This window comes from Hippopotamus amphibius, chromosome 13 (assembly GCF_030028045.1).
Source record: "Hippopotamus amphibius kiboko isolate mHipAmp2 chromosome 13, mHipAmp2.hap2, whole genome shotgun sequence".
NCBI classification, from domain to species: Eukaryota; Metazoa; Chordata; class Mammalia; order Artiodactyla; family Hippopotamidae; genus Hippopotamus; species Hippopotamus amphibius.
The window spans coordinates 37826364-37852634 of NC_080198.1; the positions used below are offsets into that span (position 1 = coordinate 37826364).

Here is a 26271-nt window from a genome sequence, read left to right on the forward strand (position 1 = left end):
CCCAGGGGATCAAGGCCCACCACCCACTCCATTGCTCTGCTCTGGAATAGCTTGCAGGTTCCATGTCAAATCCCAAGTAGTAGCCCTAGGTCCTCAAAGAGAAATTTTACTAGATCTAATGGTAGCATAACCCAGCAAAGCATCCAACAAGGTGTCAGACACAGGATCAGCCTGGAATTCATAGGCTCCAGGACCACTAGGGCCTCATCTAGGCGTCCCTGCTGTCCTCTGCGGCCCCAAAGGGCCTGTCCCAGGCCTACGTCTCAGTCCCGCAGGGAGTTAAACCCTCGTCCAGACTGCCCTGCCTGAAAGCTAGGATCCCTGGGAAGCGAATGAGACTGACCTCTGCCTCCCCACTCTTGGGGGCTTCTGGAACCCCTGCCTTGACGATGGGGGTGGCAGGTTCAGTCCTCCGCACCCCAGCCTTTGCTTTAGGAGTCCCAGGGGGCAGGGTAGTCTCTGGAGGTGGCTTCGGCACAGGCTCAGCTTTAGCTGGGACTCCTGTCTTCTTTTCCTGGGCACTGCTCGGGGTCCTGATGGGTTCAGAAGCCCTGAGGGGCTTGGCCTGGGGACTGGCCTTGGTGGCCTGGGGACTGGCCTTGGTGGCCTGGGGACTGGCCTTGGTGGGCAGGGGACTGGCCTTGGCAGGCGGGGGGCCTGATGGCTGGCCCAGCCCCTGTGGCCCTTTCTGCTTCGGAGGGGCTGTTCCAGCTGCACGGTGAGGGGCCCCTACAGGGGGCTGCTGTGAGGTGGGTAGCGGCAGGGGAGTCGGCTCTCCCAGGCTGCCCTCCAGCAGCCGCTTAGTTTGGCAGTTCAGACAGAGCCACTCGGTTTTCTGTAAGGAAATAAGAGCGGAGGGGTTTGATGAAAATCACAAAGACACTGAAGTACTCACAGATTATTTCTGTGACTATTTCTGTAAACGTAAGGAGGAGAAAGTCTCCCAAAGCATGACACTAAAGGCACGAGGAGAAAAAGACTATTTGTTGCCCCCAAATGACAGAGGTCCCCATCCTTTACATGCACATATACAGAGTTAAAAAGACAAACCCAGTGGAGGGTCCCTTCCTTACCCCATAGAGAGCTTTTCACTTGGCCTGAAAAGGAGGAGAATCTGTACGAGATGGGAGGCTACAAAAGTAGCATGGGATCTGGGGAAGAGGAGGAGCTGGGGACTCGCCCCCAGGGTGTGAACAGCCCCTGGGAGCAGTGCAGAGAGCCCCTGCAGACCAGGAATGGCGTCAAGCAGGGAGCACCTCCCAGATGCCCTGCCCCGCCCCAGTCTCCGAGCTCTCAGGCCTCAGACACCGTCCTTCTCCACCCCAAAGTAGGGGCTGTGCTGGGTGGGCGCAGGCTTCTGGGGCCAGGGGCGGCGTCTGGGGGAAGCCCTGATTGGGGGTGGGGCTGAGCAGTCCCCACGGCTCACAACCCCCAGCCAAGTCACCTTGTCTAAGGCCAGCAAAGACCCCCAGGCGAAAGCTTCCTCCTGCTCCCGGGGCTCTGGACTGCTGTTCTGATGGAGACTGTGTGTACTGGCCCTTAGACCAGGGGCCCTGCTTCCTCCAGAGCTGGGCTGGGATCCAATCCTCAACCATCGGTCCACCACTTTCAGGATTACCCTTGCTGTGTGAGTCTCAGTGCTGGGTGATGGAGACACGGCCATGACTAAGACGGACACACAGGCTGGCGTGCAGCCTTCTTGGAAACCAGAGCCCCAAAGAGGTCATTCTAAGTATGACATGGGTATCAATGGTGAAGTTCCCAGAACACAAGAAACCAAGTCTAATCCTCCAGGTCCCACTGTCTGCACAGGGAAGAGGTCTGAGCATCCCAGGCCCTGAGCGGGTGATTTCTGTAGCAGGTCAGAGGCAGGCAGGAGCATGTCTCCCAGGAGCCTCCTCCAGAGTCAGGGCTCCTCCTTGTTAAGACTTGAGGCCCTGTCCTGGCCCACAAGGGGTCGAGCGGGGAATGAGAGCAACAGCACACACCTGTGGCTGCTCTTGCTCCAGGGGTGCAGAGCCTTGGCAGCCCTCCTGTCCTGCCGTTGCACATCAGGGTGCCCAGACACTCGGGCTCCCACCAGAAGCTTGACCACTAGGACGTGGCATCAGGGGAACCAGAGGACACAGAACCACAAAGCCAAAGAGCCAGGGACAGGGAAAAGAGGTGGTCCTTGGCCCTCACCAGCCCAACGTGGGCCAGCATCCGCAGCACCCTTACCTCTGCCCCTGGGCCCAAATCAGACCCTAGCCCACCTGGCAGAGCCTCGGAAGCATTGGTACCTCCGGGATGCCTGCCCTCAGCCTGGCATCCGCAGGCCACCACGGCAGGTGCCACATCAATGATTCTGCCCTGATTTCCTACCCACGGAGCTACACACCACATCTCTGCCCTGGACCTCAGCAGAGGCCAGGTTAGGCAGAAGGCAGGGCCTTGGTGTTGACTGAGGGATAGGTCTGCTTCACAAGCTTGTTACTCAGGGCCTTGAGACTGCTTCCCTGAGACTGGAGCTCCAACTCTGCCTCGGAGGCCCAATTCCACACACAGGTCCTGAGCAGAGGGGCTCAGCTACGGAGGGGGCCCTTCAGAGGCCCTGCATGCACTCCCCCCGTTCCTTGCTGGGCCTGGCTCTGGCACCACTGCTGACCCCCTTGGACCTTATCTGATGCTCTGTATATCCCCCATACGACTCCTGTGCGGCACTGGGTGCTGGCCACTTGCTGGGCCTTGGGCTCACGTGGTGCCTAGGGAGAATGCTGGATAGGCTGAGCCAGGAATCCCATCCACATGCCCCTAGCATCACCTGGGGTCACCGTGGAAATCCCTCCATGTCAGAGAGGACTGTGAGGGGGCAAAAAGATCCTAGAGGAGTGGGAGGGGTGTTGGCAGAGGCCCAGAGAGAGTTCCGGAAATGAGCAAACAGCCCCTTCCCCAGCCCCAGGGTCAGCACGATGGGGTTAGGATCTGGGCCTAGACAGGGGACTGGCCCAAGGCAACACTGCCCTGACTCAACCTTGGGTCCACACACACAGCCATCCAGGTTAGGCCTCTGACGGTTTGGTCAACTGCTTTGGCTCACCTTGGTGGCTTGGCAAACCTCTGACCTCCCCCTCTGGCCTGCAAATTCCACCCCACAAGGAACAGTCCAAATAAAGCAGGGGCACCTTGGAAGGGTGGCCTGGATGGAGGCAACAGACCTAATGCCAAGAGCTCAGCGGCAGCCCCTGCCGTGGCCTGCTTCCTTGATCCCAGAGGACCAGCCCTCAGCAGAGCATGTCAACTGTGGTCACATGCTCCCCAGGGCTTTGTTCCTTCCCACGCTCACTCAAAGAGGCAAGCCAGGCTGCAGAAGGGGCTGCCCGACTGGCTCTCTTACTCCTGGCTCTGCTACAGCAGGCAGTGAGGGAGGGAGGGAGGCAGGGCAGAAGGAGGCATGTGAGGTAAGAGCTGAAAATAAACACCGGACCGGGCTGCTGGAGGCCCTTCCCCAGCCCTCTAGGGGTGGGGGGAGAAGGGTACAGGGCACTGGGGCCACTAGAGGTGGAGCTAGGGGAGACCTGGCCAAGGCTCAAGCCTTCTGGAGGACGGGAATGGGATGGGAGGCGGGCCGTGCCTGGGAGCTGGAACCCAGCTGCGCACGGAGGCCCTGACTCCTTTACTCACGTCGCTCTCCTCTCTGCCCCTCAGTTCATGCCCCCACCCCCACCCCGCTCCTTTACCTCCTGCTCATGCGTCCCCTCTCCCCCTTTAGTGTTTACTCTGCTCATACTCTCCCTCACCCAGCCCTAGCCCTCGGGAGCTGCTGCTCCCTTGGCCCTTTTCAGATCCCCTTTGGTAAGTGGGCAGGGGACGGTCTGGGACCTGGGAGGCTCTCATGACCGTTTCTGCCTTGCCTCCCTCTATCCAGTTCCTTTCTGGGGGCAGAAAGGCAATCACCACCTAGTAACGGTGGGAGGCATAGATGCGCATAGCTTCAGGTGGAGCTAGGTGGGTTCAGGGCAAGAGAGGGGAAGTGAGTTGTCTGAGAGAGCTGGTAGGGTACCCCACAGGCAGGTGAGACCTACTGCCTTCCGGAATCACTGGCTGCTGTGCCTCATGGCCCAAGAGAGCACAGCGAGGTTGCGCTGGAAGCTGGGCATCCTCCCTGCACTGTCTGCCGTAGCCCGAATGACCCTGCAGAACACAGTCTCTCTGCCTGTGGAGCTGGCCTAGGTGTCCATCTGGGTGCAGTGACACCAGGCTGGCTGCCTGGCCTAACATTTCCCCAGCCCCACTGACAGACCGGGGCAGTGGATGAGAACTCTGAGAACTCCAGAGAAAAGGATGCCCAGAGGTTTAAAAAAAAAAAAAAAAAAAAGCCCAAGACGTGCACACTGGACCACAGGCATGGCCAGCAATGGTGCTGCTGTTCCTCTCCTGACTCCGGCCCTGCCCTGCCCTGTCCCCAGACATGCATAAACTCCTCTTTTTGGGGCCTCTGCCTCCCGTAAGAGGAATCCTCCCTGATCATCCCCAGCGTTTGCCTTTATGGTTGGGCTGTGCTCTCCTCCTGCTCCAGCACCAAATGTGTTCATTCCCTGTGGCCGTCCCTCATGAGACGAGGGTCTTGCACTGGCCACGGGGTCAATTCATCCCCAGGTAGTCGGGGCTGGTGGGGACTCTTTCTTTCCCTTACAAGAGACCCTCTTTTAGGACACTCTGGTTCCAATCTCCTGGCTCAAGGGCTGACTGTGTGTTGGACCTCGCACAAGCATCTGAGGTATGACATCTCACCTGGTTCTCACAGAAACCCAAGGGGGAGAACTACGGCCCCCCCTGCACATGGGAGGAAACAGGCCTCCCTGAGGTCACTATTGCCAGAGGCAGAGTGAGGCAGGTCAAGCGCAGAGGCAGCCCCCGCCCCTAATGGGCCCAGGCCGTCTCACACATCACAGGTGCCTGGCCCTTTGCCCAGGAAGGCCTGACTTCCCAAGGCCACGACTGGTATTTTGGCAATTATAACAAGATAGGAAACTGGCAGTGTTACTGTAACATTCCAATTCCGCTCATTTCTTCACAAACTATTTTGAACAGAAAGCCAATTAAAAATTAAGCCAGAGGGTACTATTATCCTTCAAAAAGATAAACAGGGAAAAAAGTTTGGACTCAACAACTCTTAATTATGAAATGACTCACATTTTATTGCACTATGGTTAATTTTTCAGAGAAAATTTCAAAGGGAAAAGGGACCTAGTCTGACTGCCTCCTCCATTGTATGCTCTGGACTCCCTCTCAAGAAAAAACCTAAAAAGGTTTTTACAGCTTAGAGACGTTGGGGATGATTGCCACCCTGGCAGCCTAGACAGGTGGCTCCAGCCTCAGGTGGAGCCAGAGCAGGTCTCACAGGTCTGGGGGGAGCTGGTCCATCTCTCCCTCAGGCCCCCAGCCTACATGCAGACACGGGTCCCTCTGCCTCACCCTGTGCACAGAGACAGCCTGACAGGGAGAGACAGCCAAGGCAGACCCGCCCCTCTGTCCTGGAGAAGGACCTGCCGGCCCTGCCACCTCCCTCCCAAGGCAGGCTATGCCTGGGCCACCTGCCGAAATATCAGGAGCCTCTTACCAAGAACACCCAGGGAAACACAAAATCGCTTCAAACGCCAAGCGGCCATTCACTGAGATGGGACCAAAGATGGTCCATGGCCTGCCTGAGCGCCTCGGTTGGGCAGGGCAGGGCAGGGGGACACACCAAGCAGCAGCCCCTCCCCATCAGCCTCTTGCAAGACCCAAGGCAGGCAGAGCCGCGAGAAAGTTCTGAGGGCTTAAAGTAGGGCCACGGCTGCAAGGATAGAGAGAGGAGGCCAGGGTCGAACGGCCGTGGGAAGGCAGAGCCAGCAGGACTTGGTCCGTGGAGTGGGTGCTGAGGTGAGAGGGAGGAGCTGAGGATGACCCCAGGCCCCCAGCTCGCACCTCTGATGGATGATGGTGGCACGGTCTCACGGTGGCAACCACGGGAGGGGCACGAAGGCTGCACACCCACGCTTTCCCCTGGAGCCGCCACGGGCCCTCTGGGGACAGCAGCATTAACACGCAGAGCCACGAGGAGAAAGGAGTCAGAGAAGCCGGGACACCTTCTGACCGCTGTGGGGAGCAGGCGTCAGGGAAGCAGAGGCTGCGGATGGGGACGATCTAGGACCAGGACGCCCAACAGCTTTGCTGTCAAGCCCATGGAACCCACAGATCCTGTGAAGGCAAGGGTGGCCCTGGTCAAGGAGGTGGCAGTGGCGCAGGACGTGGAGACAGCGGGACATGGAGGGATTGGGGCAGGGGCCAGTGCTGGCTACCGAGGGGCAGAAGCTCCAGGGTCCAGGAAGGTGACAGCCAAGCCTCTAATGAGAGGCTGAGGTCAGAATCCACACCGCTCAGGTAGAGTCAGCATGTGACCGAGACGTTCCTGTTTGGGCAGAATCAGCACTTCCCCTGGCCTGGCCCAGAGGCCGCTGAAAGGAACTGTCAGGAACGTTTATACTCCTGCACAGAGACAGTTTTCCCTTCCTCTCTGCATATCCTGCTTAACGAGAAAATGTGGGCCAGGAGGTCTCTCAGGGACAAGGGTCCTCCAGGCTGGGCCAGCTCAGCCATCCAGTGGCGCTCAGTGTCAGGCTGCCCCCTGGCAGTGAGTGTGTGCCTGGCTCTGGACTGGAGCTCCTCTGGCCCTGGTGGTGACCCCTTGGTGCCCCCTCACCTCTCTGGGTAGCCAGGCCAGCCATCCTCCAGTGAGCCACTGGACCTAGGGCTTGGGGAGGTGGCAGTGAGGGCCTGGAGGGACACGTGGGCACCACATGAGGAGTCACTCATCTTGCTCAGGCCGCTCATCCCCACATGCTGGAAAATATGGCCTATGGTGGCCAAAGTAGTCTTCCTCATCACAGTGGGCTGCTCCCATGGAGGCCTGGCCCAAGGCAAGTCACAACAAGGTGCCACAGAGACCATGACAATACCACACGCTCCTCTGTTGTCTCTGGGCCAGCGGTGGTCTGCACTTCACACTCCCCTGCCCAGCCATCAGTCACACATGGCTTAGCCCAGGGGCCCCAAGACTCAGGCGGCTACCATGTACAGGAGGAGTGGGCTTGGCTTGACATCACCTGATGTGACACAGCTGGGGACACATCCGCCTGCCAAGATGAGCCAATCATAGACCCCAAGGGCACGCACAGAAGGGGATACACCCAGATATGTGCAAGGCAGCCAAGGTAGGGTTCACATGGACGGCCCCAGGCAGGGTGGAGTGGGTGAGGGGAGGAGCAGCCTTCGGGTCCAGGCTCGTCCTGCTCTGCCAGGGCACCTCTGCACCTTCTGAGTCTCCCAGGCTGGGCTCCAAGCTTCAAGAGAACACCAGGCCTCCTGCTCCCTTTCACCCAGCTCTGCACAGGGCCCAGAACCCTCCTGTGGAAGAGGGACTGCAGAGACAGGCCCCAACCCCAGCACTCCCTCAAACTTCCCTTGAGTTAGAAGAGCATCTCTGACATCCCCACAAACAGCCCCAAGGAGGAACAGGCCCTGCCACAGGAAAATACGTGGACCAAAGACTGTGGCTCTGACAAGCAGACATCAACACCCGTGACCTCAGAAGAAGGGATGAAGGGAGGACACTGCCTGGCTGGGCTGCCCTGCTATGAGAAAGCCTTCTGCCCTGCCCTGGGCATGGGAGCACAGCCCTCTGCCTAACAGCCTTTCAACTCCTGTGAGGGTCACAGTCTTGAGGGCAGGATGTGACCTCAGGTTCTTCCTGCATGTGCAGGGGTGGTTGGCACCTTCCATCACGGGCATGGCCCATGATAGCTGGGAATGGGGAGGCTGGTTCAGGGCCTCCTGAGCCTGGCCACCTCTGGGACCAGCCTCAGGGGACTGGTCAGCCCGTCAGAGGCAGTGGGCACCACTGTGCCAGTGAATTCTCTGAGTGGAAGGACAGGCCGGTGGCAGGGACAGATAAAGGAGCATAGACCCTCTGCAGCTGTGTAGGGGCAGCCCCTTAATGCTACAGACCCAGATTTCTACAGCCTTTTCTGGCTCCCATGCCCCCCATCACCCTGGGCCTTGGCCCCTCACCAAGGCCCAAGGGAACATGCTTGGTCCAGCACTCTTACCTCCACCAGGTGGGGTGTCGGGTTGAAGCCACACAGGTTGCACACCTGGAGTTTGCAGGTGGTGCAGGTGTTATAGTTGGCGGGGCCCTTGCTGCCCACGTTGAGCTCAGCTTGGCACAGTGGGCAGGTGGCCCTTTCCTTCGGCATGGTCTTTGGCTTGGCAGCAGCCTTGGACACTGCCTGGTGTTCTGCTCTGCCATGCTTTGGACTGGTCGTCCCCCCAGTTCTTGCCAGGGCTGCAGGCCCTGATCCAGGACCTGTTCTAGCTCCAGGCTCAGTTTTGGCTCCAGGTGCTGGCCCGGGCCCGGGCCCTGAGCCTGGGGGTCTCGGGGCAGCCTCCTTGCTGGCATCGCTGAAGACGATCTTGGGCGGCCCCTTGCTGGGGGCAGGCTGGCCCTGGGGGTCAGCCTCAGGCTGCGCAGACATGAGGGTGCTCGCCTGGGTCAGCAGCGACGCACCGAGGCCGAGGATCTTCCCGGTGAGGCCCTCCTGGGTCTGCTCAGCAGCACCAGGCCCAGAGGGCGCTGTGGTGGCACTTTTGGCCGGGGCCTCTCCTGCAGGTGGCCGGGGCTCTGCTGTGGAAGGCTTGATGGGGAGAGGGGGCTGAGGAGACACCCTCCCCACCTCTGGAGGGGCAGCTGCTTGGGCAGGCCCCAGCACTGAGGTGGCCCCGGCTGTCTCAGCCTGGCGGGGACCAGGCTGTGGTCCCCCTGGGCCTCGAGACCTCTCTTGCTCCGACTTCCCCAGGGGCTGTTTGGCTGGGGAGTGGACAGGAGACAGGGCTGGGGAGTGCAGCTGCTGCTGGCTCTTGGAGCGAGGCGCAGTGGTCATGTCCATCCCTAGAGCCCTCTGCATCTGGCAGTTCAGACAGAGCCACTCCTTCACCTGCGGAGGAAGCATCATGGTCACCAGCGTGGTCAGGACTGGGGGTGCCCATGGTCCAGGCCACTGCAGCCCACAGCAGCCAGGGCCAGCTCCTAGCACAGGCAGGAGTGCCACGCCCAGCTCAGGTGTTTCTGGGCTGCCAGGAGGCGGGCTGAGGGGCAGATGGCACTGCCCTGCCCTCTAGGAGCTGCCAGGTGTGTGGAGCCGAGCGGAGGCAGTCACACACTCCCCATCTCCAACTACCCACCCACTGCCTGCCAGATTGCCTGCCAGGGTACCCCCCAACACCCACTGGCTGTACCTCAGACCTGCGCACATCATCCATCTCCACATCCCGCCTCATCAATCCATGCTCCCGTCCTCCTGTTGGACGACCCCAATAGCCTCCAACTGGTCACTCTGCTGCCCCCTTCTGGCCATTTCCACACAGCAGTCAGAGTGATCTTTTAAAACATAAAGCAGGAGGGAAAGCATGGCCCTGGTATACAATAGGTACTTAATAAAAACTTGCAGAATGAATAAAGAAGAGAATAGTAATAGGTGGGAGAGGGAGACATAGAAAATAAAAAGAAACCATGATTCCTGTCCTACAGGAGCTTAGAGTCTAGCGGAGGAGACAAGATATAAATGAATAATTTTGAGAGCGATACAAATGAGAACAAAGTAGTGCAATGTAAGTGGTGTAAGTAGAATAAAAAAGCCTTTTGCTTTCTTAAGGAAGACAAATTTTTTTAAAGAAAATGGGATAATTTGCACCTCCAGAATAAACAAGGCACGTGTTGCTGTTCACATGATGGATGTGTGGTTTCTCCCTGCCATTAACGCCTCCCTGAGGAGAGCAGGCTCATGACTCAGGCTGGGCCAATCGCTGGCTGCAGCTAGGGGTGCAGCTAGGGATGAGCCCGTGACCTTGCAAACAGAGCCAATCAGAGCCCTTCTATGTTACTGGGTGAATGAACAACAGGAGATAGGATCACTCATCAGGACTAGCCTTGGAGTGGTCGGTAGCCTTCTTGCCCAGCATGCAGAGAGGCACTGAGGGTGACGTCAAGAGACAGGCAGAAGTGGAGCCAAGACAAGGAAGAATGAGCAGAACTGACGACTTTATTCAATTCCCTGGATTCAGCTCTGCCTTAAGACTACCCTCAGACTTCCAGTTACATGAGCCAGTATTATCTTCCTCCAAAAATCTACATACAAATCAGAGCGTGTCATTTACAGGCTCAAAGCCCTCTACTGGAGTCCCACAACACCTACCATGGGAACTCTTTACCAAGACCCATGAGGGCCCCGATCTACCCCAGCCTATGCCTCTTCTGGCCCTCTTTCCTGCCCTCTCCCTTTTGCTGTCTCACCCAGGCACACGGGGCCTCCTATCCTGCCAAGTGGTCCTTTGAGCTCTCTTTTGTAACCAGGGCCTTTGCCCTCACTCTTCCCTCTGCCCCTGGGCCCAGCGAGCTGTGCAGGTCTCATCCAAGTATCACTTCCCCATCAGGGCCCTCCCTGGCCACACAATCAAAAGTACCTGGGACTTCCCTGGTGTTCCAGTGGTTAAGACTCCACGCTCCCAATGCAGGCGGCTCAGGTTCGATCTCTGGTCGGGGAACTAGATCCTGCATGCCGCAACTAAAGAGCCCGCATGCTGCAACTAAAGAGCTCACATACCACAAAGAAGATCTTAGTGTGTTGCAACTAAGACCCAACACAGCCAAATAAATAAGTACATAAATAAATTAAAAACAAAAAATAAAGAAACTATTGAGCCCATGTGCTGCAACTACTGAAGCCCACACGCCTAGAGCCTGTGCTCCGTGACAAGAGAAACCACGGCGATGAGGAGCCCGCGCACCACAACGAAGAGTAGCCCCCACTCACCGCAACTAAAAGAAAGCCCGTGCACAGCAAAAAAGACCCAACACAGCCAATAAAATAAAAAAAAATAATAATAAATTTATAAAAAATAAAGAAAATACCTCAGAAGCACTCTGTAGCTAATCACCCAGTTTACCTTCTTCACAGTACTTATTCTTTGCCAAAGCTTCTGCTACTTTGTCCCTTTGGGTGTCTCCAGTATCCTTGCCCCGCCCGCAAGCTCTTGTTTAGGTGGTCTCAGGACAGCACACAGTGTGCAGCACAGAGCAGGGCTCACTCCAGAGATGCTTGCTGTGGGATTCATCCTGACAATCTATTAACAGGAGTACAGCTCGTGCAAGGCCGCAGCCATAGAATGGAGATTTGGCATCCCATGGAGAGGCTTCTCCCCAACCAGAAAGGCAGAGGCCAAGTCTGCTCACCTGTGGTTGCTGCCAGTGTCTTTGAAAGCACCACGGTGGCCCAGTTGCCAGGGAAAGGTCCATTCTGATCCCTGGGGCGGAAAGCCCACCCTCAGAGGTGCCTCCAGCCCTGCTCTCTGCCTTGATGTCACAGGGCTGTGCTGCTGCCGCTGTGGCTGACTTGCCAGTTTGGGAGCCTGGGCTTGGCTATCTTGCCCAGCAGCCCAAGAGCAGCATCAAGGAGTGGGGAGAAGGCTGCACTTTGGTAAGTACCCCCTGGCACCCAGCACCACACAGGGCATGTTTGCAGGCATTCTTTCATTTTGTCTTCACAGCAGAGAAAACCAAGGTCTGACACAATTTGGCCACCAGCTCTCACAGTTACCCAGCTAGGAAGTGGTGCTGCTGGCAAGAGTGGCCCCACCAGCCTTGCCCAGCTCCTGAGCTACAGCCTGGACCCTGGTGCCTTTTGCATGTCTGCCTCTTCTGCAGACCACTTAGCCTCATGAAGGTCAAGTCATGGGTCTAGCAGCTGACCCTGCAAAACTCAAAGACCAAGCCCGGCTCTAGAAACCACAAGAACAGGGATGCCACAGCACTGGGTGTGAAGCCATCCCCCATGCTGGGAACTGTTCATTTATCTAGATGCTTTGAGGATCCAAGGCAGCTTTGTCTACCTTTGGACAGAGAAAGCTACAGAGGAAACAATTTGTGTCCCTGGGACTCAGCCCAAAGGTTCCTTTAGAAAAGTCATTTTTGGCGAGGGTGACAGGGGTTCACTCCCATCAAAAGTGAGAGCTCCCAGGGGCAAGCTGTCTTGGCTCACCCTCAGAGGGACCCTGGGAGATGATTACCCTCTTGAGGGGAGCCTAGGCCCTGGCCCAGGGCGGCAGCCACAAACTCAGTCCTGTGGTGGGTGTGAAGCCACACCCAAGGTCCCACCTCTGCAGCACGCCCTGAGGTGGAACTTCCTACGAAGAGAAATCTGGAAGGTAAAGCTCTTTATCCTGGGACTTCAGGGTGACCCTCCTTTGGATTCTGGACAGGGTTGAACAAGGGCCTATGCTAAAACTCCTGCACTCACCGCCAGAACCTTTCCTTACCCAGCCCCCATCACCCAGGCTGTCACAGGCATCTCACCTAAAATAGAACCTCTTCAAGAAACGGCTAAAACGCCCCTCAGTGACTCATCTCCCAGATGGGTGCAGCTATTTCTATCCAGCCGCTTCCAGACGGCGAGGAGCCTTGACCATGCCCTCCCCCAGCCCCTCCCAGGCTCAGTCCCAGGCAGACAGGCCGAGCACACACAGTCTCCCAAGAAGGATGCTGGCTGGGGGATCTCTCTGAACCCAGCAAGACTTCCCTCTCTGTTTCTCCCATGGACCCCCCAGGAGCTTGCTGGGAGGGGCTCATCCTCAGCCTCTTCCTCCCTACTCCAAGGTCCTTGCCCTGTGTGAGGGGGCTGGAGGCTGTCCACGGGATAGGGAGAGAGAGGGCTGTGCCCCACCAGCCCACCTAGGCTGGGTATACATGACCAGGCCTGGGACAGCTTCCCTGGCTCTGCGACCAGCAACAGTGAGAGTCTTCCTTGGGTGGACACAGTGCCTGCAGCTCCTGGGCACCCTCCTAGCCGGCTGCCCACCAGAATCAGAGGGCATGGCTTTCTATCAATGTGACAGAGGACCTCTCTTAGAGTCCTGTTATCAAATCTCTCCATAAGCCCGACTTGGCATATGGCCAGGAAATGGGCATGTCACACACTTCATGTCCCAAGACTCAGAGGTGGAGCTGAGGGGATACTCTGAGGCAGACGGCTCTGGCAGACAGTAGCTTTTGTCAAGCTGATCCTTCTCGCCAGCAAGGGGGCCCAACCTGCCTGCTCAGAGGACAGATGCCCCGCACCCAGCCCAGTGGGGGCCTGAGCAGCAGTGGGGATGGGAAGGCTCAGTGTGGCGTGCAACCAGGAGCTGGTCTGCAGGTGGGGGAAGCAGAAGCTACAGGAACATGGCTTCCCACAGGGAGCCAGTGCCTGCTGGGCCACGAGCCGGCTAGAGACTCAGAAAAGCAGGCCTTGAGGGGCTCTGGCTCTGAAGGGACTTTCTCCCTGAGAAGAGACTTGCTCAGCTGCTCCCGTCCTCACACTGTTCAGTCACAGAAGGGCAGATAAGGCAGTGCAGCCCGCCAAGGATCCAGAGGCCCGGGACCAGGCTGGGGGCTCTGCGAACCACACGTCGGCATGGCCTCCCCCTGCGGCTCCCTCCGCTGGGCTCCGGGGCAGGCAGGGGAGTGGGCACACTTTTTGGAAGAGGTTTCTACATCTTGCCCACAGGGACACTGGTGGTACTGCACCTGCCACCCTGCCGCTCAGCCCCAAAAGGTGGCATCCGGCCTTGCGTGTCATATTTGGCCCCACGCCCCTTCCTGCCCTGGAGAATGCTGCCCAGAGAGCCTGCTTCTGCTCCTGCGTGAGGCCTGCCGCACTGTCACCTCCACGGCCCCTAGGAAGCTCTGAGGGCCCCTAGCAGTAACAAGTTCTCTCTCCACATCCCCTCCCACGTCCCCACCAGCAAGGAAGGAGGGTGGCAGACGTCATTTAGCCTGACTTCCTGCGGAGAGCAGCGGCTTGCCTCTGAGCCCAGCCTTTGCTGGGAGAGCGGGCATGCAGGGTATTGGATCACTGCACTGACATCATGCCTGATGCTGCATTCATGCTTTTTTCCATTTTGGTACAAGTCGAAACATCACAGAAACAGCTTATAAACGAGCCCTCCCCACTGGCCAGTGTGACTCCATGCTCTTCCGGGCTGTGAATCACTGGCCAGGCCACGACAGGAGGCACATAGCCCACTGTGGGCCGGGAACAAGGGCCGGCCTGTACCCTCGCACTGCCTACAGCATTAGACACATCACCTGCCTCACCCGGCATCTAGCTGTCCCAAGTCTGCCACCAACCTGCCTCGCCTGTCAACTGGTTGACCTTAGGCTTAGGGGTGGGTACCACAGGCCCATAGAGCAGGGCACATTGATCCAGAGCTGGATCAGCCGGGCCTGGCCCACTGGGGAGGCCTGTGCCAATCTCATCAGGTCAGGACCCTGAGGGAGGCCCTGGGAACCTGCCCAGCATCCGAGGCCAGGATTTGGGTCGCGGAGGCTGAACCCAATTGCTGCTTGAGACTGGAAGGCCTCACTAGCTTGGAGCTCCACGAAAGGGAGAGAACGCGTCCCCCCCCCCCGATTCTCCTCCACCTCCCGATAGCCCTCAACTCCCCTGATCCTACCCCAGGAGGCCTCCCTTCCCTCCCAGGCCTGTCCACTGTGCCCTATAAAACCTCCTGTCCGGGACCGAGACAACTCCCCTACACCCCATCCCCACACTCCTCTTGGACCCGACAACCTCTCCAGGAGAAGCTGCGCTCCCTGGATTTCAGAATATGGCAATTTATGCCTCACCTTCTCTTTAAAATCCACAGGGCCCTTGGAACTCAGACTTTAGCTTCCCTACCCTGTTCCCCTCCTGGCTCCCATTGTCTTCCAGGCCCGTTCATCATGGCCTCTAGTCTCAGAAGTCCTTGGCCCTGGCCCCCCAGGCTTCCACTGAACTGACTCCCACAGTCACTGCAGATGGCAGCCACCTGGCTGACCCACCTGACACCTCTATCCCTCAGCCTCACCCTCAAACTTACCCTCACCCAAAACCACCTCTCCTTCCAAACTGCCCCTGTGCCTGTCCTCCTCCAGCCTCCAGGTCATCTCCCAGGCCTCCCCACTGCAGCAGCCCTGGGGGCTTGTGGAGACCTCTGCCATGGAACCTCTGCTTTCTGTTCATCTACGGGCCCTCTGCTTTCATGTTTCTTCCTACCCAGCTGAATCGATGGTCTGCCGTTCCAGTCACACTCTGCTCTATGGTCTGCACTCTCTTGACCTGTGTCTGTTCCAGAATTAGATCCAACTGCATACCTTTTTCTGTGGGCCTACACCCGAACAGCTGAATGAGTACCAGGCAAATGGGCTCCATTGTAAATTAACTTAGTCCTAATTTCTCCTAGACGCACACAGCTTCCTGGTTAAGTTGCTCCATCTCTCCAGTTAGCGTTTCTCTACAATGGCTGGTTTAATTTCTCCATCCCCCTCCCTGCCTGTCACCTTCCCCTACCTTCTGGATCAAATGATGGCCCTACTTCCACTGTCTCAAAGAGGAGCCACACAATAGGATGCCTCGTCTATGCTCAGGATCTAGACCCGCCTCTTCAGGGGCCCCACTCCTTCAATCACGCCCCATCTCCCACTTTCCATCTCCCACATGCCTAGGCATCGCTTTCCTCTTGGAGCTCAGATAGCACCATTGTCTCCTGCTTTTCAGAAACCCTCTCCTGCCTGCACGCCTTCCCTAGTTACTGCCTGGGTTCACTCTTCTCCTTCTCAGCCAAGCTTCTCAACCAAGAGTTGACCACATGAATGAAGCGCAAAAAACACTGTGCTCAGTGAGAAAGAGTGCATTTATATGAAGTTCTGAATAGGCAAAACTCATCTATGGCAGACAAAAATCAGAGCAGCAGTTGTCTCTGGAGAAGGGGTGAGGATGGACAGGGATGGGGCCTGAAGGGACTTTCTGGGGTGACGGGGATGCTGTCTATCTTGACTGGAGGGCTTTGGGTGACATAGGTGCATGCTTTTGTCAAAGCTCACTTGAATGGTACATTTAAGCTTTGTACATTTCATTCTATGTAAATTTTACCTTAAAAAAACCTTAAATACTGATCTCTAACTTATGAGATGCTTACTCAAGTGTTTAGGGGGAAGTATACTGATGCCAATATATGGTTGTGAATCTCCAAGGCTCCAGCCCTGCACACCAGGGTCTTAGATTTGTCACCGTATTGCACTCCACTTGGGTGCTCACAGACACCTCCAACTTGACACGGCCCAAACAGAAGAATTCTCTGTCTCCATCTCCTACCCCCATGTCCACTACACTTCCAAAACCTGTCTGTTTAGCCTCCAAAATACACCAGGAGTCTGTCGCGGTTCCCCGCCATGACCATCACCACCCCAGCCCCAGCCTGCCCCTATAGGCTGTTCACACAGCGGCCAGAGGGCGGGGTGTGTGTATCTGTGTGCTGTTGTTGTACACACACACACACACACACACACACACACACACACATATGAAGAGAGGTAAAACAAACAACATAAAATGTGCCATTTTAGTCATTTTTAAGTGTAGATTCATTGGCATTAGTTACATACATAATGTTTTGCACCATTATCTATTTCCAAAAAGGTGTATTTAAATGCACACCTGACCTTCCCACTGCCACCATCAAAACCCTTGAGATCACATCTAGAGACCCCAGGAGGATGTGCCTGCCCTCTGGGCCTGGCTTGCTCCCGGGACCTCACATGGACCACGCACTTCCCCTCCGGCCTCCCCTGCCTCCACCTGTTTCTGGTCCAGCATCAGTCTAACATCTGCAGTCTAACCTCCCCTTCTTGTAGAAGTCCCCAAGAGTCTTGTCACAGCATCACAGCAAGTCCCGCCAGCCGTCCTCCTGGTCCTCTGCATCTCCGGCCCCCAGGTGTGGCTATGTATTTGAAGGCACGGTTGCTGGTGGAAGGGCCGCCTCTTCCTCTGGCCCAGAGGCTCCCACGACTGAGCAACACGTCTGCTGCAGCTCTGCCTGACTCTCCAGTGTTGAGGACAGTTCCTGGCTTATCACAGGACTCAAAAAGCATTTGTGGAGGGAAGAAAGGACGAGAAGAAGGGAGAGGGCCACCCTCTGACTGAGTAAATACAAGCAGGCCTGCTCAGGCCAAAGTTTGAGCTAATAGACAATAGAAACAGCAGAACCAACAGGTGACCGGCCAGCACCTGGCTACTTTACTGAGCTTTCCTCCTCTGCCTCTTCCAGCCTCTGGGCCTCCTGCCTCTCCATCACCTCCCTTCCCTGCCTCTCTCCTCTTGTCCCTTCTCCCTGCTCCCACTTTATTTCTCTCTTTCTACCATTTTCACTCCATTCTTTTTCATGCTGTTTCTTCTGCCCTCACATATGAAAGCAGGTGTTTTAGGAATAAAATCTCATATTTTCTGTTCTGATTTAATTTTACATTCATTTTTAGCTAACTTTACAGCCCCCTTCCATAGCTAAAAGTTAAGAGTGCGTGGCTGATGGCTGCAGCTGTGAAACAACTCCCGCTCCCACACAGCCGCCTCTTCCGCCTGCCCCCCGTGGCTCTGGCCTCCACCCCACCGTGGTCCAAGCAAAGTGGCTGAGGGGCCTAGCTCCTGGCCGCAGGGCTGGCTGTCCAGGGCTGGCTAAAGCTTGCGGTCATTTCCCTATTGACTCAGAGATTGTTTGGGTCAAAGTGGCTACTGCCAAGCAAACTGCCCAAGGACTAGAAGTACGGCGAGGAGAAAGGCCTCCCAAAGGTGTCCTGCCACCTGGAGGTCGACTTCTGCTTTGTTTGGAGGTGGAGAGGGGAAGGCTGGGCCCAGGAAGGAGGAGGACGCCTTTGTCTCCCCTCAGCCCACGGCTGATCCATGTCCTTCTAACAACTGCTCCTCTTGCCTCACTGGCCCAGGCGGCAGTGTGGCCAGGAGGGAGCAGAGGGAAGGGGGCAAGGCTGGTGGCTGCAGCAGAGGGATCTGTGCTGCACTCACAGCACCACCCCCGGGCCATCTGGTGGCCCAGCCCTCGCCGGAAAGGCGTGGGATGCAGGCAGGAGAGGAAGAGGCTTGTGGCCACTGCATCTCGCCCTCCCTCTCTTCTCCACACCACCCACCCTGGGTAAGTGCCTAGGCCCAAGGCTTGCCAACGGGTTGGGGATGGGGGAGGGCACAGTAGCTTGGTCAGCAAAGTCTAGACCTTGGAACAGGGGAAGAAAGACCATGATCACTCTTCTGTAGTTTTCTTAGAGGGGCTTATAAGCGATTCTGTCTAGAACAAGGGAGGTGGAAGACACACGGGCCGCCTGGGCCTGGAAGGCTGGGGATGAGGTGGCAGCCCTGCTGCTACCCACAGGGGCAGAAGGTGGGCCTCCCGGATGCAGGCTACAACCTCACTTCAGATGGTGCTCTGAGAGGATTTTGCTGATCTGACCGGGAAACATAGGCGTGCAGTCAGCCCTGCCTCTGCACAGCACTCATTCCTGTGATGCTATTCCTAGGGCGAGGATAGACTCCTCTGGAGGAGTTCCAGGCCAGGATGTGCGCTGGGGCTGCTCTGAGCGGGGCAAGGAGGCCCCTGAGGGGGCTGACAGAGACAGACCATGCCTGCCCCCGGCCATGGCTTGTTCTCTCCAGGAGTTCACTCCCACCCCACTGTCCACTCCGACCTCATCTTCCCTCCTCCAACCGGCTGGCTCATGGTCACACCCATCTCCTTCCCCCAGCTATCAGAACAGGTGCCTCGGTCCCGGAGGAGAAAGGGGTGGCAGGCCTGCATGCTGCGTCACTGAAGAGCGGAGAGGCAGGCTGACGGGGTGGAGCAGGCTTGGGGCATCAGCAAAGGCAGTGAGGCTGGTCTCTGAACCCTGCTTCTCCTTAAGAGAAATCTGACATTCAGAAGGGTGAAGGTACTTGTGTAAGAACCCACAAGGAAGAAAGAGAACAGTCTTCCTGCTTTTCCCCATCACTGGGCACTGAATGGGCTTAAATGCTAACACCTCTGGCCTCCTGGTCAATGCATCCTCGTAGGGAGGGTCTCTTGTGGGTGGAGAGAAATATTCCGACCCCAGAAGGAAAGCCCCAGTTTTTTGCCATGGTTTCAAACAGGTTAAATTATTTACCTGCCCTGAGCTACCAGGGCTGAAGAGCTCCAGGAAAAAACAGCCTCCAGCACGAAGAGTGGCCAGGATAGCTCTGTTTGCTCCAAACAATCCTCAGCCTGAGCAAAAATGGACTGTGAATAAGGAGAATGGGGCTGGGAGTCCTTGGGGGAAAACTGGAGACCTAGCCACTGGTTCTGGGTCCCCAGCTCCCTTGATCCAGAACAAATTAGAATAAACCAAGACTTTGCAAGACTTGGTCTCCTTGTCTGTAAACAGAGGGTGCTCTGAGCTCCTTTCCTGACTTCCATGAAGTCTTAATGTGCTCCAGGTACTCAGACACCCAGCAAAGTGCATGGGCAGGCATCTTCTTCTCGAGGCATCACAGCCTTGAGAGCCAGCCAACCTGGGCATGGGCAAGACAGCAAGCGCCACGGCTGTGTGAGTGCCAGTGGTACCCATCTGGCAGCCCCAGGCCAGAAAGCAGTGGTTCCAGATCTCAGACACTGTTCTGGCCAAATGGGGCTGACCCGTATGTGAGTCTCACCTCCAGACCTGGTGGGCTGCTTTCTGCAGGACCCAGCTAAAGTAATAAGTAAGACCCTGACAGATACCATGAGACAGAAAAACCAAAACTCTGAGTGCTGGTGACCATCGGCCCAGCAGTGCCGGTCTTTTCCCTCCTTTCTGTTCCTTTGTCCTCACGTAGACATTCAGCACAACAGTTCTATCACATTCTTAATGTGTGCTGCAACTTGAGTTACAAACCAGCCCCTGATTCTCTCCTTGTGACACACATGAGAAAAGGTCCATTTTCCACGGTCTCATTTCCAAAGATCCAAGAGAAGTTTCACTAGTGGTCTGAGAGGCACGAAACCCTCCGTGTCACTTGTTGTGGCCCTTGTTCCTCTCCAGGACTGCTATATGCTTCCCGCTGCCAGGAAGAAGCTGGCATCTTGCTCACATGCCCTGATGAGGCTTTGGCAACCTTCAAGGCAGGATGCAGGACCCAGGCTACCTCAGCATTACCACACTAGCAGTTTCAGACACAAGCTTGCACCGCCAGACAGGAACCCCATTAAGCTGCCCAGTGGCCAGTGTCTCTGGTGCATCTGTGCTGGGACAGGCAGTCCCCTCACCCTTTTCCACTCTAGCTGGGACCCTCCTAGGAAGTGAGAAATCAAAAATGGAAGTGAAGATGGCCAAAAAACACATGAGAAGATGCTCAACGTCACTAATCATCAGAGAAATGCAAGTCAAAGCCACAATGAGGTATCACCTCACACCGATCAGAATGGCCATCATCACAAAATCTAGAAACAACAAATGTTGGAGAGGGTGTGGAGAAAAGGGAACTCTCCTGCACTGTTGGTGGGACTGTAAGTTGGTACAGCCACTATGGAAAACAGTTTGGAGGTTCCTTAAAAAACTACAAATAGAACTACCATATGATCCAGTAATCCCACTCCTGGGCATATACCCAAAGAAAACCATAATCCCTAAAGAAACATGTACCATAATGTTTATTGCAGCACTATTTACAATAGCCAGGACATGGAAGCAACCTAAATGCCCATCAACAAATGAATGGATACAGAAGATGTGGCATGTATATACAATGGAATATTACTCAGCTATAAAAAGGGATGAGATGGAGCTACATGTAATGAGGTGGATAGACCTAGAGTCTGTCATACAGAGTGAAGTAAGCCAGAAAGAGAAAGACAAATATTGTATGCTAACTCATATATACGGAATCTAAAAATGGTACTGATGAACTCAGTGACAAGACAAGAACAAGGACGCAGATGCAGAGAATGGACTGGAGATCTCGAGGTTTGGCGGGGCGGGGGTGAAGGGGAAGCTGAGAGAAAGTGAGAGAGTAGCATAGACATATATATACTACCAACTCTAAAATAGATAGCCAGTGGGAAGTTGCTGTGTAACAAAGGGAGTTCACCTCAAGGATGGATGATGCCTTAGAGGACTGGAACGGGGCGGGGAGGGGGAACTCGAGGGAGGGAGGGAATACGGGAATATGTGTACAATTACAGATGATTGAACTTGGTGTACCTCAAAAATTAATTAATTAATTAATTAATTAAAAGTTTAAAAAAAAATGGAAGTGAGTGCTGGAGCTGAAATTCCTGGAAGAGGTCACTCTGCCTTAGTCCCTGTCACCTATACTTGCTGGACTCCAGAGCACGCCCTTTGCACTGCCCAGAACCTCAGGCCAGGCAGAAGCCCAGCCCAGGACGCCAGGGCAATCCCACAAACAGCCGCTTGGCTGACGTAACACCATGTTAGAAGGGCCAGAACAGATGTGGTCTGACCAGGGTGGATCTATCAGCAGCTGTGTGGGCAAAACCTGCAAATGTGCTTTTTCGCTACATGGAAGCATGACCAGGGAGGTGAACCTGCTCTCACTGAAGTGACAAAGGGCAACTGCTCTGACTCAAGAACCAGGCTCTGCCAGCCCTCAGGAAAATGGGCTGAGGGTCCTCTTCCTTGACAGGAACACCAGTGAAAGCCGTGGAGGAGAAAACGTTCTGCGTGGGGACTGTGGCAGAAAAGGGCATCCACAAGGTGAGAGCCTGGAGAATGGGCAGCATTTCTCAAACTGGATGCCGTGGAACAGCAGCCCCTAATGTTCCATGAAAGCAAGTCTGGGCAAGGCTGCCAGCAACAGCCCTGTCTTGGAGCTCCTGCATGTATGTGCCGTGAAGGACCTGGCCCGGAGGCCGGCTCTTCACCAAACACTGTGCATCCGCAGTAAGTTGGAGGCCTCTTTCCTCCTGGCCGTGAGCCTTGGCTTCCTCCCAGCACGAGGCAGATGGACCGAGCGTCGCCAAGGTCCTCCCACTCCGCTGTTTTTTCAGGCACAGCCAAAGGCTGGCTCCCCTCCCACCTCACTGAAGGTCCCGGGCTCGGGGGAGTGTGTTGTGTGGGAAGGACTGGGATGCCCACCAGGAAACTGGTGCCACCGTGTGCAGCTCTCCCTTGGTCTCCACCCACCCCACCCAGAGTCATTCAGGTCCTGCCGCTCTAGTGAGCATCCCTGGAGGCTGGAACCTGGGGGGCAGGGCCAGCACAAGGCGGGGATCCCCACAGCAGCCTCTCTCATCCCTGCCTGCCAAGCCTCCCTGCTCCTGTGAGGCTGGGTGCTTCTGGCTTCCTGCTGGCAGAGACACAAAGGTGAGCTTCCCTGGCCTTAATCTCACTGTTCTAAATACTGAGGAGCAACACTTACCTAACTGATCAGCGCAGGAATGGGCCGTTTCTAATCACAGATGTAATAATCACGAGTGTGCACGCCTCCTCAGGAAGCCCCCACACTCCAGGAGCGACTCCAAACGCACTGAGTCATCTCCCCACACCGGCAGCTCCTTCCTCGGAATCTCACACTTACCTCTCGCAAACCACACGTCCCACACCCACAGCACCTCATGTCGCAAATAGACCCCGACCTGTGAACAATTATTCTCACTCATCCCCCCCACCCACGTGGTCCAAACGGCTCCTGCTGCTGATAATCCCAGCCGCAGCCACGCAGTCACCACGCTCCGTCCTGCCCAAGGGCAGAGCCCTGGGGGGACAACCGGAGACTTCTGTGGGTTACCGAGGAGAAGAGGGAGGAAGCCGGCAAACCCACTCATTTCAAAGGCATGGTCCCAGCCCAGCTAGTGTATTGGGGCACCCAGCCTCCAGAGCACCAAAGAGAGGCTCAGGGGCTTGGCTGAGCACCGCACAGAAACTCAAGGCATCCCGACACAGCAAGGGTGGGGTTGGGGACCCAGGGTCCTCTGAGGCAGAAAGGAGGACCATCTCATGGAAATAGCCTTGCAGTGGCCTCTTGGTGAGTGTAGAACACGGTCACCATGTGAGCGCTTGGTCCGCAGCCTGGGTCTCTATGCCAAAGTTGTTTCTTGGGATGAGGAGCTGCTCCGCCCCATCAGGCCCCAGTTTACTGGAACAGAAGCCCGGAGGAGGCACTTCCTGAAGCCCAGGTGGGAGGCAGTTTCCTGCCTCTCTTAACACCTTGCTCCCCTCGCTGGCATCCCTCTCCAGGATCCACTGTCAGGGAGAGAGGCCGGCTGAGGGCCAGGGAGATCTGCCTCCCTTTGGGCCCTGCAGCTGCTCATGGCCCTCTCCAAATGAGCATTCATTGGGAGAAGTTGTCTGTAAGACTGTCGTTGGTCCCCCCAAGGCCATTTTTCCAGGTCAAACTTGGACCAGGTAAGAAAGCATCTTCTACTCAGGACTGAGCCCAAGCTTTTAGGAGGTACAGCAATCTCTCAGGAGATCTAAGGCCAGGACTTTTTCTTTGCTATGACATCTGTATTCCCAGAATACAAGCCCCAAGAAGACACAGATGCTGATGGTCAAAGGAAATGACCAGGAAAAGAGAGCTGGTGAAAAGGGGAACCAGGGGAGGCCTGGGAAGGCAGGTGGGGTGGGGGAAGGCGGCGCAGAGGTGATTACCTGGGTGAGGTGAGGGTTGGGGTTGAACCCACACTGGTTGCAGACCTTGTTGTGACACTGCGTGCAGGTGTTGAAGTTTGGCTGGCTGGGAGTCGACGTGAGGTCCGAGGTCTTACATATGGGACACAGCGTGCTGCTGGGAAGGGGGGCGATCTGGGGGACGGAGTAGGGTGATGTGGGGGTGCTGCCTCTGTCCGGTGACACAGAGGGGGATCGCCCCGATCTCTGCGTCCTGCTGTCTACCTGCAGCGTCCTGCGGGGGCCATCAGCCTCCTGGCCTGCTGGACCCTGTGCCCTTGTCTCCCGGGGGCTCTCACGGCTGGGAGCAGTAGCAGAAGGCTGCTTCGGGGTTGGGGAAGCTGCTCTCTGGCTACCCAGGGGCTCCTTGGGGTCCAGTCTCCTGGAAACGCTGAAATGACATTGAAAATGACGTTGTTAGAGACATCTTAGAGAAGTCTCCTGCAGAGATCTCCACTAAGCCCCATCGCCAACTCTACCAAGCCCCATCGCCACTCTCCTCTGCTGTCCAGTGCTGACTGTGCCCCATGCTGAGCCCTGACAAGTGTCCCCACTTGAACCCTCAGCACCAGGCCATGTGATCAGCTCGTGAGTGTCCCTTCTTACAATCCACTAAAGCGCAGAGTCTGATTCAGTAGGTCTGGAGTCTGAGATTTTTAAAAATCTCTAAGGTGATGCCTTTAGTATAGTCTGCAGACTTCACTTTGAGAACCAAGGTTCTAAACCTATATATTAATAACAGCTAGGCTGATTTTTAAATTTCTGACTCTCAGACTACACCCCAGACAAATTACATCAAAATCTATGGGGACAGGACCTTGGCATTAGTGTTTTTTTCCTCCCTAGGTGATTTCAACATGCAGCTGGTTTAGAGCTACTTCCCTGGCAGGTCTGTTACATTCTGGCTTGTCTGCTTCAGGGGCCGACCCCAGGCAGGTGGAGGTGAGTGTGGGAGGCACTCCAATGCCCAGTTAATGCCATGTCCAGCAGGGACAAAGGAGTCTTCCTTCTGGAAGTCTTCCAGCAGGTCTAATGCCAGACCAAGTCCATCATGATGGGTGAAGCGTTACTTTTCTGCTAGTGCAAGGCAGGCTGGCTGGGGCCAGAGTTCTAGGATCCAGGCCTTGAGGAACCATAAAGGAGGGTTCAATGTGCCTGACCCCCACCTCCATCTGACATGGCCCTGCTGCAGCAGAGCTGGCAGAGTTGAGTAGTTCAGTGAGGTAGAAGGCAAAGCATCAGGCTAACCTCAATGCCCTATATTCCTTCACGTTTGACCCAGCTTCAGTTCATTTCTGCCAGTTTTCCAATTTGAAAAAAGCCAAGCACAAAAAGCCAAAGTCAATGCTTCATATTGCTTCCCTCAAATTCTGTACTTGCTTCAGTATTCAGTTGGGTGGATACCGGCACCCAGGTGACAGGGCAGCCTGGCTGAGAGCCACTGCAGAGGCCCGGCCACAGCTGCCTGTGGAGCATCCTGGCCTGGCCTCTTGGGTCCCAGTGCTCCCTGTCCTTGTAGGGTCTCACTAACAGCAGGGTATTCTAAGTTTGCTGCCTTTATTTTTTTATAGAGTATTTTTAAAATTAATTAATTTATTTACTGGCCGCGTCGGGCTTCGTTGCTGCATGAGGGCTTTCTCTAGTTGTGGAGAGCGGGGGCTACTTTTCGTTGTGGTGTGCAGGCTTCTCATTGTGGTGGCTTCTCTTGTTGTGAAGCACAGGTTCTAGGCATGCAGGCTTTAGTAGTTGTGGCACGCGGGCTCAATAGTTGTGGCTCGTGGGCTCTAGAGCACAGTCTCAGTAGTTGTGGCACATGGGCTTAGTTGCTCCAAAACATGTGGGATCTTCCCAGACCAGGGATCGAACCCATGTCCCCTGCATTGGCAGGCAGATTCTTACCCACTGCACCACCAGGGAAGTCCCTGCTGCTTTTATATGAAGACCACCTGCTTGCCAAAAAGATTCAGGAGCCAACTGGTAGGATGTCTTAGGACAAGCCATTTCAGAGGGGAGATGAGGAGCCCCCGTGGGGAAGCTCACTCCAAGACACTCTGCAGTCCTTCCTCCCTTCTGAGGAACTTCTGGGGAAGAGGCACACCCTCTAATCAAGACTCTTCCAGGAAAAAGAAACACTGTTAAATGCCCATCAACCAACAACAGCATACACCCATCCACCCAGTCTCACAGGCCTGCCACCTTCTTCTTCAGTGGGATAACCAGTCTGAGTCTAGCCCCTCTCAGCCACCTTTGCCACCAGCTTTGAGGCCCAATGTGGTGGTAGTTGCAGTCATCTCTGGCCCACACTTGGAACCTGGGCTCTAGAGCCTTTCAGTAGACTAATTGCTAGGTATCACAAAGAAATAATCCCACTTGGTTAAATTCATAGTTCCATTTTTTACTTAAATTATTCGGGGCTAGAATTTAAAAGCAGCCCTGGAAAGCTAATCAGAAGCAGACTTCCCTGGTGGTCCAGTGGTTAAGACTCCAAGCTCCCAATGAAGGGGGCCCAGGTTCAGCCCCTGGTCAGGGAACTAGATCCCACATGCTGCAACTAAGAGCCTGCATGCTGCAACTAAAGATCCCACATACCTCAATGAAGATTCCGTGTGCCACAGCTAAGACCCAGTGCAGCCAAATAAACAAATAAATATTAAAAAAAAAAAAAAAGCTAATCAGAAGCTACAGAGAGCTCTTTATAACATGTGAAGGGACTACAGCCC

At 55.7% G+C, this 26271-nt stretch overlaps 1 protein-coding gene across 1 annotated transcript in view; it reads right to left on the reverse strand.

The window, feature by feature from the left end:
• BSN (bassoon presynaptic cytomatrix protein) overlaps nucleotides 1–26271 on the reverse strand; it is a 99618-nt gene that overhangs the window by 19703 nt on the left and 53644 nt on the right. Inside the window, exons 2-4 of the mRNA XM_057706685.1 lie at nucleotides 23534–23942; nucleotides 8130–9014; nucleotides 344–835 (exon numbers count right to left, since the gene is read on the reverse strand). Coding sequence (XP_057562668.1) covers nucleotides 344–835; nucleotides 8130–9014; nucleotides 23534–23942 — 1786 coding nt within the window. The remainder of the gene's footprint in view (nucleotides 1–343; nucleotides 836–8129; nucleotides 9015–23533; nucleotides 23943–26271) is intronic.